Source organism: Humulus lupulus, chromosome 2, assembly GCF_963169125.1.
Source record: "Humulus lupulus chromosome 2, drHumLupu1.1, whole genome shotgun sequence".
Classification (NCBI taxonomy): Eukaryota; Viridiplantae; Streptophyta; class Magnoliopsida; order Rosales; family Cannabaceae; genus Humulus; species Humulus lupulus.
The window spans coordinates 103789081-103808144 of NC_084794.1; the positions used below are offsets into that span (position 1 = coordinate 103789081).

At 36.2% G+C, this 19064-nt stretch overlaps 1 protein-coding gene across 1 annotated transcript; it reads left to right on the forward strand.

Annotated features, from left to right (window-relative positions):
- The first annotated feature begins 238 nt into the window (after positions 1-238).
- LOC133814587 (uncharacterized) lies at positions 239-983 on the forward strand. The gene is made up of 2 exons (XM_062247529.1): positions 239-449; positions 649-983. Exons 1-2 carry the CDS (start codon positions 239-241, stop codon positions 981-983), a joined length of 546 nt encoding a protein of 181 aa, XP_062103513.1.
- Positions 984-19064: the final 18081 nt, after the last annotated feature.

Sequence of the window (19064 nt, forward strand, 5' to 3'; positions counted from 1 at the left end):
CATATAGTTATCAACCGTGACCGGGAAAGTGTTGATCGCAATCTCTTCAACGACTATTTTGCAGAGAATCCTTGATTTACCGATTTGATGTTTCACCGCAGATTTTGAATGGGTCGTCCTTTATTCCTTCATATTTTGGATGCTATACAAAGACATGACAATTACTTTATCCAGCGAAGGGATGGAATGGGTAAACTCGGGGTTATCAGGTTTGCAATAAGTAACAGCTGTATTTCGAATGTTGGCGTATGGTGTACCAACAGATGCTACCGATGAATACATCAAAATAGGAGAATCTACAACTATAAAAAGCTTGAAGCGATTTTGTCGTGCTGTTGTCGAGGTGTTTGGAGCCTGCTATCTCCGATCACCTAACGCTGATGATGTTGCAAGACTACTCCACATTAGTGAACGTCGAGGTTTTCCAAGAATGTTGGGAAGTTTAGATTGTATGCATTGGAAATGGAAAAATTGCCCAACTGCTTGGGGAGGACAATATGCCGGTCGTAGTGGGTCCCCAACCTATTATTCTTGAAGCTCTAGTTAACTATGATCTCTAGATATGGCATGCATATTTTGGTTTACCGGGATCTAATAATGACATTAATGTGCTGGAAGCATCCCATCTTTTTGCTAATCTTGCTGAAGGTATTGCTCCACCTGCTAATTATGTTATTAAAGGAAAAAAGTATAATATGGGTTATTATTTAGTTGATGGTATATATCCAAAATGGTCTACTCTTGTTCAAAGTATTCATGATCCACGTCATCGAAAAAAGAAATTATTTGCAATGAAACAAGAAGCATGTAGAAAAGATGTGGAATGTGCATTTGGAGTATTGCAGTCTAGATTTTCAATTATTGCTGGACCGGCACGTCTTTGGAATAAAAAAGTATTACATGATATAATGACTTCATGTATTATTATGCATAATATGATAATTGAAGATGAACGTGATATTAATGCATCAATTGAAGAGTGAGTCGAAGTGCCAAGTCCAGAAGTTCAGATGATAGAAGATGATAATGCTCGGTTTCAAGAATTTCTTACTAGACATAGAAAAATCAAGGATAAGGAAGCTCAAATTGAGCTTAGAAATGCATTAATTGAGCACTTGTGAGACGAATATGGTAACTCACAAAATTAAAATATATATTTTCAAGTGTGTCTTTTGGGTTTAATTTAATCTAATGTAATGTAATATTTTTTTACCATGAATGTAATATTTTTTCTCTAGTGATGTAATCTTTATGTTACTACATGCAATATGATCTTTTAATTTATCGAGTTTTAATTATTTATATAGTATTATTGTCATGTAATTAATGAGTAGTTTTATTTAAAACATTAATTAGATATAATAATTGTGATGATTTTGATAAATTAATATAATAATAAAAAGAATATTCAATTTATTTTAAAAAAATAATATAATAATAAAGAATATTTTGTGTGTGTAGTTTTTAGTGTTGTAGTTGTAGTGAAAATAGTTTTTGACACCAAATTTGATGTTGGTGTGACACCAAATTTGGTGTCAAGATTGGAGATGCTCTTAAGCGAGGAGGTGAACGAGCCGGTAGCAAAAATGATTTGCATACCGGAGCGCCTCAGGCTCGTAGACCTACATGAAAAAGGCTCGTAGGGTCTACATGAATCTTTCCTAAGAAGAGCCCCAACGAGAAAAGAACTCACGGGAAATGCACCCACGAGGACCGCGAGACCTAGAGTCACTAAGATCGTGTGAAAAAATGGACCCCTGTTAAGTCGTCTTGAATCCCCACTTCTGGATCACAAAATATCCTAGACTTTTTACTCGTAGTTACTAAGGATTTCCTCAACAAAAACTTCAGCATTCGATGAATCATAGAATGTGTCTACGAGAGTTTGATTTGGAGGCACGATCCCAAACATTAACATTTAGAACCTAAAAAATTCTACCTTAATAAATGGGCAAGACCAATTAAATTCTACAATCCATGGAAGACTATGAATTACATAGACGAACAACTCAAATGAGAGAAAATTGAAATGGGAAGTTCAATTAACTAAGGTATTGCATCAAAACAACAGAAGGAAATATAGAAACTACGTAGAAAAGAGGAAAAATACTAAAAGAGAGAATTAAATAAAGACGGTACCTAGAGCAGATAAAAAATAAGGGACGCGCAAAATTTATGATGACATAAGACATAAAATAGGAGGGAAAAGACTGTTGACGGAGGACTCTTGCTAAAATTTTGGAACACTATGAATTTTTTTAAATTCTTTGGTTTTTTATTGAAATAGCGAAGAAGAGAATGTGATAAATGGAAGAGGAAAATATTAAAGTCTATGATATGGGGTCGTTGTTCTAAAAGAAAGGAGCAACTTGAGACATTAATTGTACAATTTAAAATTCAAAATTGTAATGAAACTGCACCTCAGTCAAAGAGTCCTCTTAGTCACGCCAACAATCACCTCATTGACGCACTGACTTGCCACTGCCCACAAGGACTATGTCAAAAAAGTTCCAGGGAGCCAACTGTAATGATTGGTTAAATATAAGCATGAAGTTGTCTTATACAAGTTGATGTAAGACAATCTATTTCCCTCGAGTAGGTGTGAAATTCGAGTTATTGTACTTAGCATCTAAAATTCACTATTTCGGGTCTAAATAATACAGAGGTATCCAAGCATGTCGAATAAAAATGGAGGCAAAAACCAGAGGGTTTGTGGACATGTTGCCTGAACCCTCATTTTGAGGGTTTTAGTGAGTGGTGGCATGTTGACTCTTTCTTGGCGACATGTTGCAACGTTCTGATAAGGGAGTGAGAATTTTTGCTCTAAAAAAAATTATGTTTTCAATTTAAATACATTGAGGTAATATCTAAGACAATGCTAACACTATAAATAGTTTAATAAGTTCAAAGATCTTGATCACTCTTTTTAACCATCTCTCTAACTTCGCTCTAGCTCTCAAAGATCACCATTTTCATCAAGAAAGTGCTTGATTGTTGAGTTTAAAAGCTTGTTGTATCCCAATTTTCATTATTTCATAAAGAAATTTCAAGCAATCATCTTTAGTGGTTTGGAATAAAGAATTTTGATAAATATATATATTTTGTGCAAATCTTTGTTGTGTTCTCTCTCAAATTTTGTTTGATTATTGATTTGTGATTGGTTTTGTGTTTTTCCAATATTTTGTATTCTCTTCATCCCTAACATTGCCTGCCACAAGTACGTGTCAAGGATTACACTCGAGTACCTCGAAATGAGTGGACCAAAAATGGAGAGACACATGGAGTGAATGAGTAATCTCCAAGAAGATTGCATCTCCTTGACGACTGGAGACAATTGTTATCGATAAAAGTCTCACCTCCACATGTTCAAAAAATATACACTCTTGTGAGGCCCAATCACTAATGAGCCCACGGCGTAGCAACAAACTATGTCTGTTGGGATTTTACAAACCTATCCCTACACCAACTCAACTTAAACACATTAGTTTACAAGGTCAATATTGACCTTTACACCAATACGTGTGTAGCTTAGCTAATGGACACGAATTAGTTCAATTAGACAAAATAAACCAGTTTCAATTTATTAACCCTATTGCTTTATTTTTCTTGCAGAGGTGATCAAGGTCTTCGAAAGCTCTACCAAGAAAGTCAATCCAGGGCTACCAAAAATCTCAGCACATTATCAAGTAAAGAACAAAAAAAAAAAAAAAAAAAAACAATAGCAGAAATTTAAAAGAGAAAAAGGAAGAAGTATTGGACACACAGAGATTATAGAGGTTCACCCCAATTTGGGGTTAATCCTCTTCGAGCTCGCCTCAGAGTTCTTGGGGCTAGATTATGCACTAAACAATCAGATCCAAGAACAACCTTGAAGATCAGGGATTCCAGTCATAGCTCGAAAGGTAATCTCCTTCACTTGATCTTCTTATTTTCTCAGTTTTTTTTTTCTCTCTTGAGCAGATGCTCTTCTCTCCTCCTCACAACTTCTCTCTCTTGTTTTCTCTCAGATTACAAGACTCTCACAAAGGATTCTCAAAACTAAGCTCTGGCTTTTTCTGATACAGATAAGTCTTATATACTAAGAGTATTAGCCTTTTTTTTTCTCTTTATTTTGCAACTGAAAGAATAACGAGTGTAATACAAAAATTTGTTAGAGATTTTGCTGAGTTGTAATATGTTGTTGGTAGATACAGTCTTGAGTCTTGGTCTGTTGTAACAGAATTCGGTTGAAATTAACTTTATTTAGGGACTTGTATTGTAACAATTTCCACCCAAGTTCCCAAATTGAGTTGTATTACTAGTGCATATTAACTCTGAGGGTCTTAGCTTAAATTTGTGTAAGGTCACGATCTTTGTCCCCATATCTGCAGAGTTTTCCTCTGTGGGTACTTTCTCTATCAGGACTTGTTCATTAGTCATCTTCTCTCTCATAAAGTGGTATTTTATCTCTGCATGTTTGGTCCTGTCATGAAAGACAGGATTTTTGCAGAGATGAATACAACTCTGACTATCTAAGTAGACTATAGGAACACCACAACTTAGGTTTATCTCTTCTAGTAGTCCATGTATCCATAAGGCTTCTTTGATAGCTTCTGTTACTGCAATATATTTAGATTCAGTGGTCGACAGGGCCACTACTGGTTGTAGTTGCACTCTCCAGCTTACACAGTTTCCTCTCAGTAAGAAATAGTATGCTGATGTAGATCTCCTTTGGTCTCTATCACCTGTATAATCAACATCATTATAGCCTTCTAACATTTTTCCCAGTAAGTATCTTAGAGCCCACTTCATTGCATTCCAGTGAGGTTTTCCTGAATTTTCCATGTACTAACTTAGCAAACTCATTGCATAGGACAGGTCTGGTCTTGTACAGACCATTAGGTACATCAATGAGCCCACAACATTAGAATAAGAAACTTTACTCATATACTATATTTCTTCTTTCGTTTTAGGGCACTGGTCTTTAGACATAGGGTGTTGGTTGGTAATTGGCTGTTTGGTTATCTTAGCATTCATCATAGAAAATTTCTCAAGGATTTTCTGTATATATCCCATTTTCCCGAGATGCATCTTTCCTTTTCTTCTATCTCTTCTGATAGTTATACCAAGTATCTTTGTTGCTTCCCCTAGGTCCTTCATTTCAAAATCATATTTGAGCATCACCTTTAAAAACATCTATGTTTGTCCTTTCCTTGCTTATGATAATCATATCATCAATGTACAGTAGCAAGTATGTTGCATTTAGGATCTGAGTTCCTTTAAAATACACGCAAGTGTCAAAATTACTCCTGTTGAAACCTTTTTTAGTCATGAAGGAATCAAATTTCTTATTCCACTGCCTAGGAGATTGTTTAAGTCCATACAAATATTTTTCCAATTTACACACCATATTTGCTGTATTAGCTTTAGTGAACCCTTTCAGTTGTTCCATATATATCTATTCTTCCAATTCCCCATGTAGGAAGGTAGTGGTAACATCCATTTGGTCTACTTCTAGATCAAAATGTGTAGCAAGTGTTAGCATTACCCTAATTGTCTTGTATTTCACAATAGGTGAAAAAATCTCAATGAAATCTATCCCCTTTATCTGAGTAAACCCTTTGGCTACTAGTCTTGCCTTGTATCTTGCAGGTTCTTCCTTGCTATGCCCTTCCTTGAGTTTATACAACCACTTGCAAGACACTATGCTCTTTCCTTTGGGTTTAGCAACCAATTTCCAAGTCTTATTTTTCATTAAAGACTTCATTTCTTCCTCCATGGTTTTGATCCACTTCCTTGAGTTTTCACTGTTTACTGCTTCTTCATATGATTGAGGTTCTATTTTCATTGATTCCAAGTCACTCATGTAGGCATAGGCTAGATCTTCATTCCATATATTGAAGTTGTATTTCTTGCTTGGTTTAGGCACTCTTCTTTCCCTATCTCGGGTCCACTAATAGTTAGACATGTTGTCCTTTTGTCTCTGGATTTGATCTTCATTTTCTTCTGTTTGTTGTATCTCAGTTTCAACTGGTTCCACCTGGTCTGTATCAGTTTCAGATTCTGCTTGAGTTTGGGCAGGTTCTACTTGGTTTATGTCAGATTCTTCAGCCATGTGTTCCACCTGAATAGTGTCGGGTAGGTAGGTAGTATTGCTTCCTGTAGGGTTTGTATTTTCTTTCTCACCTGCATTTTGGTTAGTAGTAGATAAACATGGAAAAATATCTTCTTTAAATAATACATCCCTACTAATCAATGTTTTAAAACCACCTTTCTCTTTAACCCACAACCTATAACCTTTGACTCACTCGGGATAACCTAGAAACACACACTTTAAAGCTCTAGGTTCTAGTTTTCCCACACTTTGGTGTGCATAAAATGCACAGCCAAAAACTCTCAAGTTGGACAGATCTGGAGGTTTACCAGTCGACCTCTCCTCGGGAGTTTTAAACTCAATAGCACTAGAAGGACACCTATTAATGAGATAGGCAGCTGTTAGTACAGCCTCTCCCCAAAAACCATGAGCTAATCCAACATTAAGCAGCATGCATCTTCCCTTATTCAGAAGTGTTATGTTCATTCTCTCGGCTACCCCATTTTGTTGGGGTGTCAATTGGACGGTTCTATGCCTTTGGATACCATTTTCTTTGCAGTAAGTTTCAAACTCATTATTACAAAATTTTAGGCCATTATCGGTTCTAAGGGTTTTTATCCTCTTATTAGTTAGGTTTTCTATCAAAAGTTTTGATTGTCTAAATTTGTTGAAAGCCTCATTCTTATGTTTAAGCAAGAAAACCCAAACCTTCCTAGAATAGTCATCCACTATAGACAAAAAATAGACATTCCCACCATGAGTGCTTACTTTTTCCGGATCCCATAAATCTAAATGAATATATTCTAGTATGTGTCTAGTTTTATGTGTACCAGTTTTAAACTTAAGCCTATGGTGTTTGCCTAGAACACAATATTCACAAAAATCAATTTTGCTTATTTTATCCTTACCAAATAGTTGCTGATCACTCATTATCTAAAGCCTTTTCTCACTTATGTGTCCTAACCTCCTATGCCATAAGCTTGCCTTTGTATCTTCAGGGGCAGCAACTACTGTATTGTTGCAATTTGCTATTGGCTCTCCAATCAAGTAGTATAAGACATCTTTCTTTGTTCCTTTCATGATCACCATAGACCCTTTGCATATCTTCATTTGCCCTCCTTTTATCTTGCTTTCTACATTCAAATTATCCAAAGCACTTAGTGAAATTAAATTTATGGATAGGTTAGGTACATACCTTACCCATGTTAGGGTTTTAGTGATGCCATCAAACATGTTGAAGCTAACTATTCCATAGCCTTCTATTGCACAACTTTGATTATTTCCAAGTATCACTTTGCCTCCCATTGATTCCATGAAATCAGACAACAAATTTCAATTATTAGTTATATGAAATGTACAACCTGAGCTAGAATCCAGTCATCCTTAAAGGATGTAGCAGCTACACACACTTCTCCATTATCATAACCGCCAATTAGGTTTGCATTTTGATAGTCTCCCTTGTGTTTGTTTGATTGATGATCTGAACTGCTTAAATGTTCTTGTCCATCTGCCTTGTTCTTTCCTCTTTTCCAGAAATAACAATCTATTCTATAGTGCCCAGGTTTGCCACAATGAAAACAACCTTTTTGATCATTTGGCCCCTTTGAATGAGATCTTCCTCTGTCATGATGATTGCCTTTGTAATGGCCCTGACTCTTGCTTCTTCCTTTGTTGTGCCATGGATTTTTATGAGTAGGTCTTCCTCTGCTTAGATTCAGTTCTCCATTTCTCAGCTTGTCATTCTTCATCTCAACATCCTTTGATCTTAAAGCTGAAATGACTTCTTCTAAAGTGATTTCAGTTCTAGCATACTTAATGGCAATCTTGACTTCCCTATAAGATTCTGGCAGTGAGTTAAGTATGATTATGGCTTGGTTTTCATCACTTAATGCCTCATTCTCTCCTAAATTAGCCAATTCTATATGCATTATTAGGAACTCATCTATATTCTTTTCAAGTGTTTTAGCATGATTCATCTTGAAACCCAATATTCTTTCTTTCAAGAATATTTTTTTTGTAAGAGACTTTTGCTAAAATTGTTCTTCAAGCATTTTCCATATCTTGGCAGGTGTCTCTTCTTTATCCACTAATCTGATTATTGAATCAGATAGATTGAATATGATGATTTCTGTTGCTGTTTCAAGCAGTTCCTCTTGTTGAACTCTTGTAGTATTTTCTGGCCATTCAATAGGTTCTTCAAGAACCCTTAGCAGCTTCCGTTGAGCCAACAATGCTCTATTCTTTTTTCTCCAAATCATGTAATCACCAGACCCATCAAATTTGTCAATATCTACTTTAAAGTTACTCATGTTAGGAATGAAATTAAATAGATCAGATAGAGTTTGAAGTTCTTCACTAGGGTTACCCATTAAAGGAATATCCACAAATTCTTCTTGTGCTTCTAGTTCTTGAGGCCAATCTTCCTCCAGTCTTGCTGATTGTTTCTTCAATGTGTTTTCCATATTTTGAGTTGAACTTTTCTCAGCCAAGGAACCTGGCTCTGATACCACTGTTGGGATTTTACAAACCTATCCCCACACCAACTCAACTTAAACACATTAGTTTACAAGGTCAATATTGACCTTTACACCAATACGTGTATAGCTTAGCTAATTGACATGAATTAGTTCAATCGAACAAAAGAAACTAGTTTCAATTTATTAACCCTATTGCTTTATTTTTCTTGCAGAGGTGATCAAGGTCTTCGAAAGCTTTGCCAAGAAAATCAATCCAGGGCTACCAAAAATCTCAGCACATTATCAAGTGAAGAACACACAAAAAAAAAAAAAAAACAGTAACAAAAATTTAAAAGAGAAAAGGGAAGAAGTATTGGACACACATAGATTATAGAGGTTCACCCCAATTTGGGGCTAATCGTCTTCGAGCTCGCCTTAGAGTTCTTGGGGCTCGATTATGCACTAAAAAATCAGATCCAAGAAAAACCTTGAAGATCAGGGATTCCAGTCACAGCCCGAAAGGTAATCTCCTTCACTTGATCTTCTTATTTTCTCAGTTTTTTTCTCTCTTGAGCAGATGCTCTTCTCTCCTCCTCACAACTTCTCTCTCTTATTTTCTCTTAGATTACAAGACTCTCACAAAGGATTCTCAAAACTAAGCTTTGGCTTTTTCTGATACAAATAAGTTTTATATACTAAGAGTATTAGCCTTTTTTTTCTCTTTATTTTGCAACTGAAAGAATAATGAGTGTAATACAAAAGTTTGTTAGAGATTCTGGTGAGTTGTAATATGTTGTTGGTAGATACAGTCTTTAGTCTTGGTCTGTTGTAACATAATTGGGTTGAAATTATTTCTATTTGGGGACTTGTATTGTAACAATGTCAAAACTCACATGAGAATGGAAGAGGTTTGCCCTTAAGTTTACCCTAGCACGCTTGACCCTTTGGTTAGCACCAACGAGCCCTCAATGAAGTCTAATCACCCCATGCAAGTAGAAGAAAATGTTTCCACGAGTAGGAGACAATTCTCGTGAGAGTAAGAGACAATTCCCGAGCCAGTAAGAGACAATTCTCCTATAGATAGAAAATAATGCCATCGAGAGTGGAAAAAAATGTCTTTGTGAGCCCTGGACATTTTTGTGAGTTGGCCCTTCCTTTGACTATGTTGATATGCAGAGTACGACCACTATCTCTAATAGTCGTCTTTGAAGATCAATGACATAGCTATACCCGACCATTATCTTATAATCATGACTGACACCATATTAGAAAGAGGCAATTAAATAAGGACACGTGTCCTTTTTATTTTTTCTCTTATATATATATTCATAAGAGTATTATTGTAATCAAATGAACCCAATAAAAGGGGAGAAAACCCCCCTTGAAAGAGGTTCAGACTTGTAATCTCCCACAGAAGCATTGTGAAAAATCTTCTTTTCTCTCAATTTTTTAATTGATCTACTATTGATTTCTTTAATACTCTCTTTCATCACTCCATTTTAAAAATCTAAGGTTGGTAAGAAATTCTGGATGATAATTCAAATACTACATAAATATTCATGTTGAGAAATTTGTGGAAATATGCATACTCACATACAATATTGATTCCCCATTTTGTATGTATTTCTCTTTTACAAAATTTAAAAGCTATATTTTTTATGATTTATTGGACAAAAGTACCCTTAACATTTCCATCCCATCAAATCTCAAAGTGCTTTCTCTCTCTCTCTCTCTCTTAAAGTTACATTTTAGTTCGCGTGGAATTTTTCTATTTTTTTTATCAATGAAAAAATCTACACATTTGGATATTAAATGTAGCTCACCCATGTGTCATTTATGACATGTACATATAACTATATATTTTGTTATTGTATGGAATTTTAGTTGGGTTATAATGAGATGGACATAAAGTACTAATACATTCGGAGCCCATGGACATGCTCTCAACATCTTTTGGCTAGCCCATTGGGCTAAGAAAACTATCAATCTCTTTTTGGGTATCAAGGCCCAATAAGCCCATTTTTTTATTCTTACAAAATGGGTCTAACACCCTTGTGTTGAATGATATGGTGATATGGGTGTTTTTTTATGAGAGAGATGATGACAGTAGTGTTCAAAGGTTTCCCTTGCACCTTTGTGATTCTTTTTTGTAGATTGTGGAGAGCTTCCGAACATCTCCCATACTCATGAATGAAGATGTATGTTTCCATTACAAAACACCATTGATATACCTCATTGTCTTTGTGTGAAATACTTAAATATAATAGATGTTTGATGATTTATATGGCTGTTTATTGTGTTTATCATCAATTTAATTTAACAATTAGTATCAGAGCTAACTCATAAGGATTTGGGTTGTCAAAAATGAGTTTATGAATTTTGTGCATATTCAGATTTTTTGAGTAATTATGAGTTTTGATTTTTCAAAATTCGGAATACATGATTTTACATGAAATAAATGTTAGATCAAACTTGTATATCATGTACATGATGCGTTGATACATTTTTTATGATTATTGGATGCACTTGTTTTGGCCATTTTTGAAGTTTTTTTTTTTTAAATTATTGGAAATTTTGTGAGCTAAAAGATGGGTTTGATATTTTCTATTTTTAAAGTAATGTTTATGGTCAAATAATTGCTATGGATCAATATAAAATGCAAATCTGAGCAAAACTCTTCAAACGACATTGAAAATGGAGCACCGAAGGGCCATTTCGGACTTGGTCAAAAATTGGTCTGAAACGGGTCAAAATGACCCGATTTAGAGGTTAGGGATGACCCTATATGACATGTCATTTAACGTTTATTAGAACAAAAAATTACATGTCATTTTTCAAATTTTATGTCATTTTTTCAATGCATAAAACAATGCGTTGTTTTGTTCTTTAAATCTTGAAAACAACATGTCGTTTTTCGCTTTTTTGCGTGCATAAGATTGCTGAAAAATGAAAAGTCATTTTCCAGAGCCAATTTAAAAAAGTGAAGTTTTTTTTTACCACGTGGAGGTGCGTGAATGGGTATTTTGGTATGCAATATTTGACATTTTGCTCTATTTTTCAATCTCCCATTTAATTGTATGATTATTTTGAGTTTTGGTCAACTTAAATTTATAATTGATACATATACACACAATTAAACTATTAATAATATTATCTCAAAAAAATTATGACTTATTGTTGATGGTGAGATCTTGTCAATGATATTAGGTTGAAAAACTCAAAGATATATCTTAGAAAATGATGAACTTAGAAGGAACTTAGAGTAAAGATGAAGGATAAAAACTTTGAGCAACAATGGAGAAATGATACTCTTATATTACTCAATAGTCTGAGTACACCGTGAATTTTCCAACTCCTTTGTTGGAGGGGTGAATATCTATTTATAGTGGAGCTCTAATGGCTCCTGATACATTGTGGTTCTAGGGGACAAGATTGTACATAGGTACATTCTCGGGGTAGTGGCACAGGTTGTAGTGGAGAAGAAGGTTATGGTGTCGGCCCTAGTACATGGTTAGAGGTATGCAGGTAGTGCCTCCACTCTTTGTACAAATTCGTACCACCACTGCTTGTTTAAAACAGATGTCAGGGTCATGCCTCTGTCTTCCTCATGGTAGTACATCTCGTACGTGTACACGTACACGTACCTTGTACGTAATGGTCTCACATTTCCATGACATGTGTTTGCTTCAAGCTCTTCCATATTCTGCTAAGTGTAGGAAAGCTTGTGAGTTATCATGAATGATATACTCAGTCTTCCTCATCACTCCTTGCTTGACACCAAAGAATTTTTGGGTCTCTCTTAGTGTTCCTCATATGCCCATTCATGAGGTCTCGGACTTTACATATAGTGAGAAGCCACGGTGAGGGTGTGCCTCGCTGGTGGAACTTGCTTCAGGAAGGAAGTAAGGCCTCTCCAGCATGGCACGAGGTGCATGTGACAAAACAAATCACCTTGCACGAGTCCTCGGGCTGGTGAGACACAAGGTCTAGAATGGATTCTCGGGCGCAAGATAGGTGTCCTCTGACAGGAAAGGTGTCGCATCTTAGTGTGTGTATCTTTGCATATATGCGTATTGGGCCTCGCTATGCGAGGCTCTTATTCCTTCCGAGTGTGTGGCGTATGGCTGTGGGGGTATGTTGCTGCGTCTGGGCATGTTGCGAGGCCCTTGTGCATTCGAGACTTCAGCGTATACTTATTAGGGCACATGTGTCCACGTTAGCGCAACACTCATTAGGGTGAGGCGCCTCACGGAGTGAGGCTCTCACATAGGGAGGCCCTTATTGATAGCCATTCTTGCGTGCACAGATGGCGACAGGCGGTATCTTGTATTATGATTGGTTAAATACAAAAGATAAGTATTAAAATACAAGCAAGGTATAAACACTTAGTAAATTTCACATAGTGAAGATGTGAAATTTGAACTTGAATTGTAGGCACTTTTAATTTGCGTTTTTGGGTCAAAAGTGATGCATGGAGGTATGTAAGGGTTCCAAAAACTTTCGATATCATTTGGAGCATTTTTTCGACCTTGGGATGGCGTAGCATTGCCTGCATGCAGGCGACACGTCGACTACTATAGTATGTGCAAGTTATGTGAAATGCTCTTAATGACGTGTTATACAGGTCTAATCCTATTTGTTAGACCTAATGACGATGCCTACTCTATATAAGGGTCAAAATAGTGTTTTGGAAGACTTGATCATTCTCTCCAATCTCTCTCTACCATCTCTTTCTCTCTCTAGCTCCAAGAATCTCTAGTTCTCCAGGAACTCTCAAAGAAAGTGCTTGATTTTGAGAGTTTAAGCCTTATTAAATCTCAATCCTCGTTTCCTCTTAGAAAAGGCCTCAAGCATCCATGGTGGTTAGGAAATAGAGTATTAGGACAACATTTTGTAACGTGTATAAGCCTTGGTTTTGTGTTTTTCCTTTGTTCAAAGGATTTGCTCAAGGTGGTAGTTTTGCCTAGGGTTTTTTTAAGCTTCATCAAAGTTGAAGAAGGCCATTGTTGTGATAAATTTATATTCGATTTAAATGCGCAAGTGCACGTAATCACACAAGTAATATAATGATAAGTAGATTGTTTCCATAGGGATTGTAAAATAGAAAAATAAGCAAAACAATTACTACACAACTTAAAAATACTAAAAATCAATGGGTTGTTTTTAGGCTAAACAAAATATTAAAAGAGATGGAAATACTGGAATTAAAACTGAACTAAACAAGAAAATTGAAAGAAATATATGGATTACAAACTGGACTTGAATTATTGATTCCTCCTATATTAATCATCTTAAACAGATTGCGACATCACTATTCTAGCAAAACTCCCAAGTTAACAAGAATTCATTAAACACTCATAAAACTTTCCCAAATTTATGACATTAATTATTTTACCTAATTAAACATATTCCTATGCAAAATCAGATTTAAGAATGCAAATTCAAAGTTTAATTCTCAAAAGTTACACAAGGCAATCCCTATGTTACTTACTAACATAATCTAACCTAGATTATGACTTGTGTCATTCAAGTTATTCCCATTACATTTAATCTTTCCAACATTAAACATAATTAAATATCTTGCCATTGCTGGCCAAACAACAACAAGAAATTAAAATAAGCACACTTGAATGAACAAGAGAGATTTTACTAAAATAAAGTGCAAGAAATTACTAGACTATAACATAGGGTTCATCAACAATTCAAGCCACCTAAAAATTAGTTCATGGCTGAGTTAATAAACATTATTCCACAATCAATACAGCCCATAATATTCAGATTCAGAAATCAACTCAGAAAATATAAAAATGAAGTTTAGAAATAGAAGAAGGAACAAATCCAAATGATGTTTGAGCTCTCTTTTCGTTCTCCTTCTTCTTGCTGATTTCTGGTTCTCCTTCCTTCTTCTTGCTGGTTTTTCTTTCCAAAATTGGCTGTCTTCCTCTATTTCGGTTGAAGCCTCTCTAAGTATCATCTAGGTCTCCTCATTTGCCCTCTTTTTACCATATTGCCCCCCTTCCTGGTAGAAACGTGGGTCTCCTCTTTTCTTTTGGAAATTACTCTCAATTTTTGACTCATACTTTCTGTACTTGCCACCTCAACCACTATTCTAGCTCACCCCTTTGACTTTCCACATGTTCCTAGGTGTCCAAAAGCTGCCTGATCAAAATGTTTTAGCAAAATCTGCTTTGCTGTAGCAAAACCTGATAATTCAGCCATAAAAAATTCAATTTAGATAGTTTCACATGTTAGTTCATTCTTTATACAATTTTTATTCATGAAACTATTATCTTCAACCCATTAGCTATTAAAAACTACAAAAATAACTAAACTTAACTAAGATCATAAAAACACAAAAGTTAGCTACAAAAGCTAAAAAAACACCAACATCACCCACGATTTTTCCACAATTATAAGCTCAAAAGCACATGAAATAACTCTTTATTCAAGAGTTATCAACCATCAATCTACTTGTATTTGCAAGTTCTTTCTCAATCTTTATTTAGTCTCTGTCAATCTATTTTTTTGTGTAGATTCTATTTTTTTAGGTGGTGTTATCTCACTCTCCCCCAACATTCTAATACACTATAATCTGATATAGCATATCATGGAAGAATCTAACTATATTTCGGCATTTAAATTCATAACTCAAGATTTTTCAAGATTGGATAGGTTTGATGGGACTAATTTTGTTAGTTGGCAAGACAAGATTAGATTCTTGCTCACCACTTTGAAAGTTTTCTATGTGTTGGATAAATACCTCAAAGCCTTGGAAGAGCCCAAGGAAGATGATACTCAAGAATTTGTCAAAGAAAGGAAGAAGCGCGAAGAAGATGAATTGATATGTAGGGGTCACATCCTCAATGCCCTTATAGATAGGCTCTATGATCACTACACCAACACCAAGACCGCCAAGGAGATTTGGGAGGCCTTGGAAAAGAAGTACAAAGAGGAAGAAGAAGGTACTAAGAAATTCCTTATTACTCAATATATGGAATTTAAATTTCATGATGATAAACCCATTCTCCCTAAATTCATGAGTTGCAAATAATTGTGAATAAATTGTCTACATTTAACATTGTCTTTCCAAAACAATTCCTTGTTGGTGCCATTATAGCCAAGTTACCTCCTTCTTGGAGAGGCTATAGAAAGAAAAATCTCCATAGAAATGTAGAGATTTCTTTGGAGGAAATTCTCAAACACTTAAGAATTGAGGAAGAGTCTCATTCTAGAGATATGAATGAGGAGAAGTCCAATGGAGAGACTTCTAAGGACAATGTGGTGGCTAACCCTCCTAACAAGGGCAAAAGAATTTGTAAGAACAAGGGAAAATGTCAAAAACCCTTAGGACCCAAGAAGAATGAGGGACAATTCAAAAGTTCCAAGGGACGTTGCTTTGTATGTGGCAACAATGGCCACTTTGCTAGAGATTGTAGGTTCAAGAGGAGCCAAAACAATGAGACAGGATTCAATTCAACCCAAGACGAGCTAGTGGCAAAACTAAGCGAAGTTAATTCCATTCATGGAAAGGTGAGTGGTTGGGTGTATGATACTTGTGCCACCATTCATTTTACCTATGATAGGACTCTTTTCAAGACCTTTGAATCTTCAAAGAAAGGGTATGAGATACAAATGGGCAATGAGAAAAGGTCCAAGGTTGAAGGAAAGGGAACCATCGATTTGTTCTTCACATTCGGCAAGAAGGTTCAACTCACCAATGTCTTGTATGTATCAGAAATGAGTAGAAACCTTGTGAGGAGAAATTTACTTGGAAAGTCGGGAATCAAGGTTGTGATAGATTCCGGCAAGCTCATTTTATCTAAAGACATTTTTTTTTTGTGGAAAATGGATATGCTTGTGATGGCATGTTCAAACATTGTACATCTATTGACCATGTGAACAATAAAGTTTCTTCTTCTTCTTGTTAAATGCTTGACTCAAATTCTATTAATTTGTGGCATATTAGACTTGCACATATAGGATTTAGCACAATTAAAAGGGCTGTCAAATGTGGATTAATTGATTGTGATAATGTTGAGCATGGCAAATGCGAATTATGTGTTAAATCTAAAATGGTAAAGAAACATTTTCCTAGTGTTGAAAGGAACTCTAAGTTGTTAGATTTGATAAATAGTGATTTATGTGAACTACTGTTGACGTGATTTTTTGCCAACAATATATTAAGAAATCCAATAAGAATGATATTGATGCTCTTTTCTAAATCGTAATGAACTATATGAACAACTTCTCACACTCACAATTTTACGTGGTTCAGTGGTTAAAATCCACCTAGTCCACGAGACAATATTATTACTGCACAATTTCTGCAGAGTTTTTGTATTACAAAAAGAGGTCCCCTTTCCTATCCATTATCCCTGATATTTATAGTGGAATTTCCTAGACATGTTTAGGTAACCGTGTGCATAAATATGGTAAGCATTTAATCAAGATAATTCCCATCTACATAGGGATATGATTGCCTATGGAAATTACTCATGTTATATCGGGAAATAAATGTGCAATACAACCTAGGCATTAATGAGCATATAAATTGCCTCCAAGTCTTTCGGAATCCTTCACTGTGCGTCATGACCAGGTTTCCACGAATCGAGCGGGAAACTGAAGAGTGAACGAACTTTAGTTTAGATTAAGTTCAGATCACCCTAAAGGCGATCTGGCCATTACATGTCTTGAGCAGGATCATTGTCTTGTGCGGTGGTTTGAAAATTATCTGCATGTCGTACTGCCAAGTCCTAACTCGAGCTGCTCATATCATCATCAGCTAGATGTTCTACTAGCCTACTTTTTCCACATGCTCATCTTCCAACTGTACCCCTAGTTGAGTGATTGAATCCATGCTTATTTTTAGGGTACAACATTTGTCCCCATTCTCTGCTCGTGCTTGACGTCATCATTTTTTGACACACACAGTAGGGGCTTTTAGGCTTTTGTCTTGTGAAATCGTGCCTGCCCACTACTCGAGTACTGAACACATGGCCGTCTATAATTGGCGTCTGTTCTGGTTTTGAGGACTGAGACAACTATCCTGTCAACTTTTTGCCACGGCATGGGTCATTCAATCTTGGCCTTTGGACCCCGAGCCCGATCAGATGGCCCAGTTTAATTTCCAAAGCTTACGTATAAATAGGGAGATCAGACCTGAACCTCACCACCTTCGCATTCAAAAAATTTCCATTCAAAAACAAAACTTCCCTTTTTCTCTTAAACCTTTTTCAAAAACTTTCATAACCCTTCCGTTTTCAGAAGCTCTTATGCTCCCGCCTTTGGAAGCACCGACATTATCATCGAGTAGACGTGTAAACTGTAAGTATCTCCTCATCTGGTTTGAATCTTTCACTCTTTATTTTCAAATGAGTTCCTTTTATTTTGAAAAATATTTTTTACTTTCAGTATCATTTCGTGTTCTAGCCATGTTTGAGTTCAATAGGGATCAGTTTGGGATAAAAGAACGATATTAGACTTGTTTAGGAATAAGGTCTTTGAAAACTACGCAATTTTTCTAGGTTTTATAAGGAAAGCATTTTGATGAATTGATTAAGATACCTATTTGGATGTAGAAGTTGAGAGGTTTTAGGTTTGGCTCTGGGTAGCTTAAGGGTCACGATAGCTTAAGCAGCTTTGTATTAAACTGCTTTCAAAAGAAAAGTAGTGGGTCTGACACGCGAATCCCAAAGTATCAGGGAATATTCTGAGTCTATAGTGCGTGGCCTAGGACTGTGCGTGGAAACATGCGTTGATGCTAGGACACAACTTAGCTCATGTAGACTTTGGATCACCGTAGGCCAAAAATAAACCACACTCAAACCCTTGGGTCATCGTACCTTTATCGCCGTAGCTAGGCATTATTTTAGGTCGCCATTGATAGACTACTTTGTCGTCAGGCGAGCTAGATCATGGCCCCACCAAAGAAAAATTTCGTGAGCTCCTATTCCCAAAACAAGAATAAGGACAAGTAGTTCACGTCCGAATCTCTTATTCCTCACTTCGACCCAGTGGTGGAAAGGGAGATTGTTGTCGATCATGACATCTTTTTCGAGGTCGAGCACATCGTGTCTCGAATAATGACTCAGGGGATTGTGAACAAGATACTTCTGAGTCATGGGATCGAGATGGGGAATGAGGGCCTTATCGCCCGACCTCCGTTGGAAGGAGAGCAGAGTTGCGCCCCACTTCAAGATGACTTCGGGGCTCGGAGTAATGAGCACCTAAAAGTAGGTGCTTTCCTTCCCATGGAGCAGTACTTCTTAGATTTCTTGAACTACGTCAAATTGGCTCCATTCCAGCTCCCCCCAAACTCGTATCGACTTTTGGCGAGGTTAAAATATTGATTTTTGACTAATATTATGTACTTCTTCTACCTCAAAGCCAACTTTGATCAGAAGGGATGAGGTGACGTCTTCTACTACCTCACTCGTTTCCCCAACACAACCTCTGTCATCGACCTCCCCACCCACCCAAATGACTATAAAGATCAGTTATTTATGTCGAATGGGTTCAAGAATTGCACTCACCGA

What these genes read in the sequence shown, in the direction of transcription:
- LOC133814587 (XM_062247529.1), top strand. Translation starts at nt 239, where the DNA reads ATGTTGGCGTATGGTGTACCAACAGATGCTACCGATGAATACATCAAA. An exon ending in AATGTTGGGAAGTTTAGATT is followed by an intron (nt 450 to 648) that starts GTATGCATTGGA and finishes ATCTTGCTGAAG; the next exon opens with GTATTGCTCCACCTGCTAAT.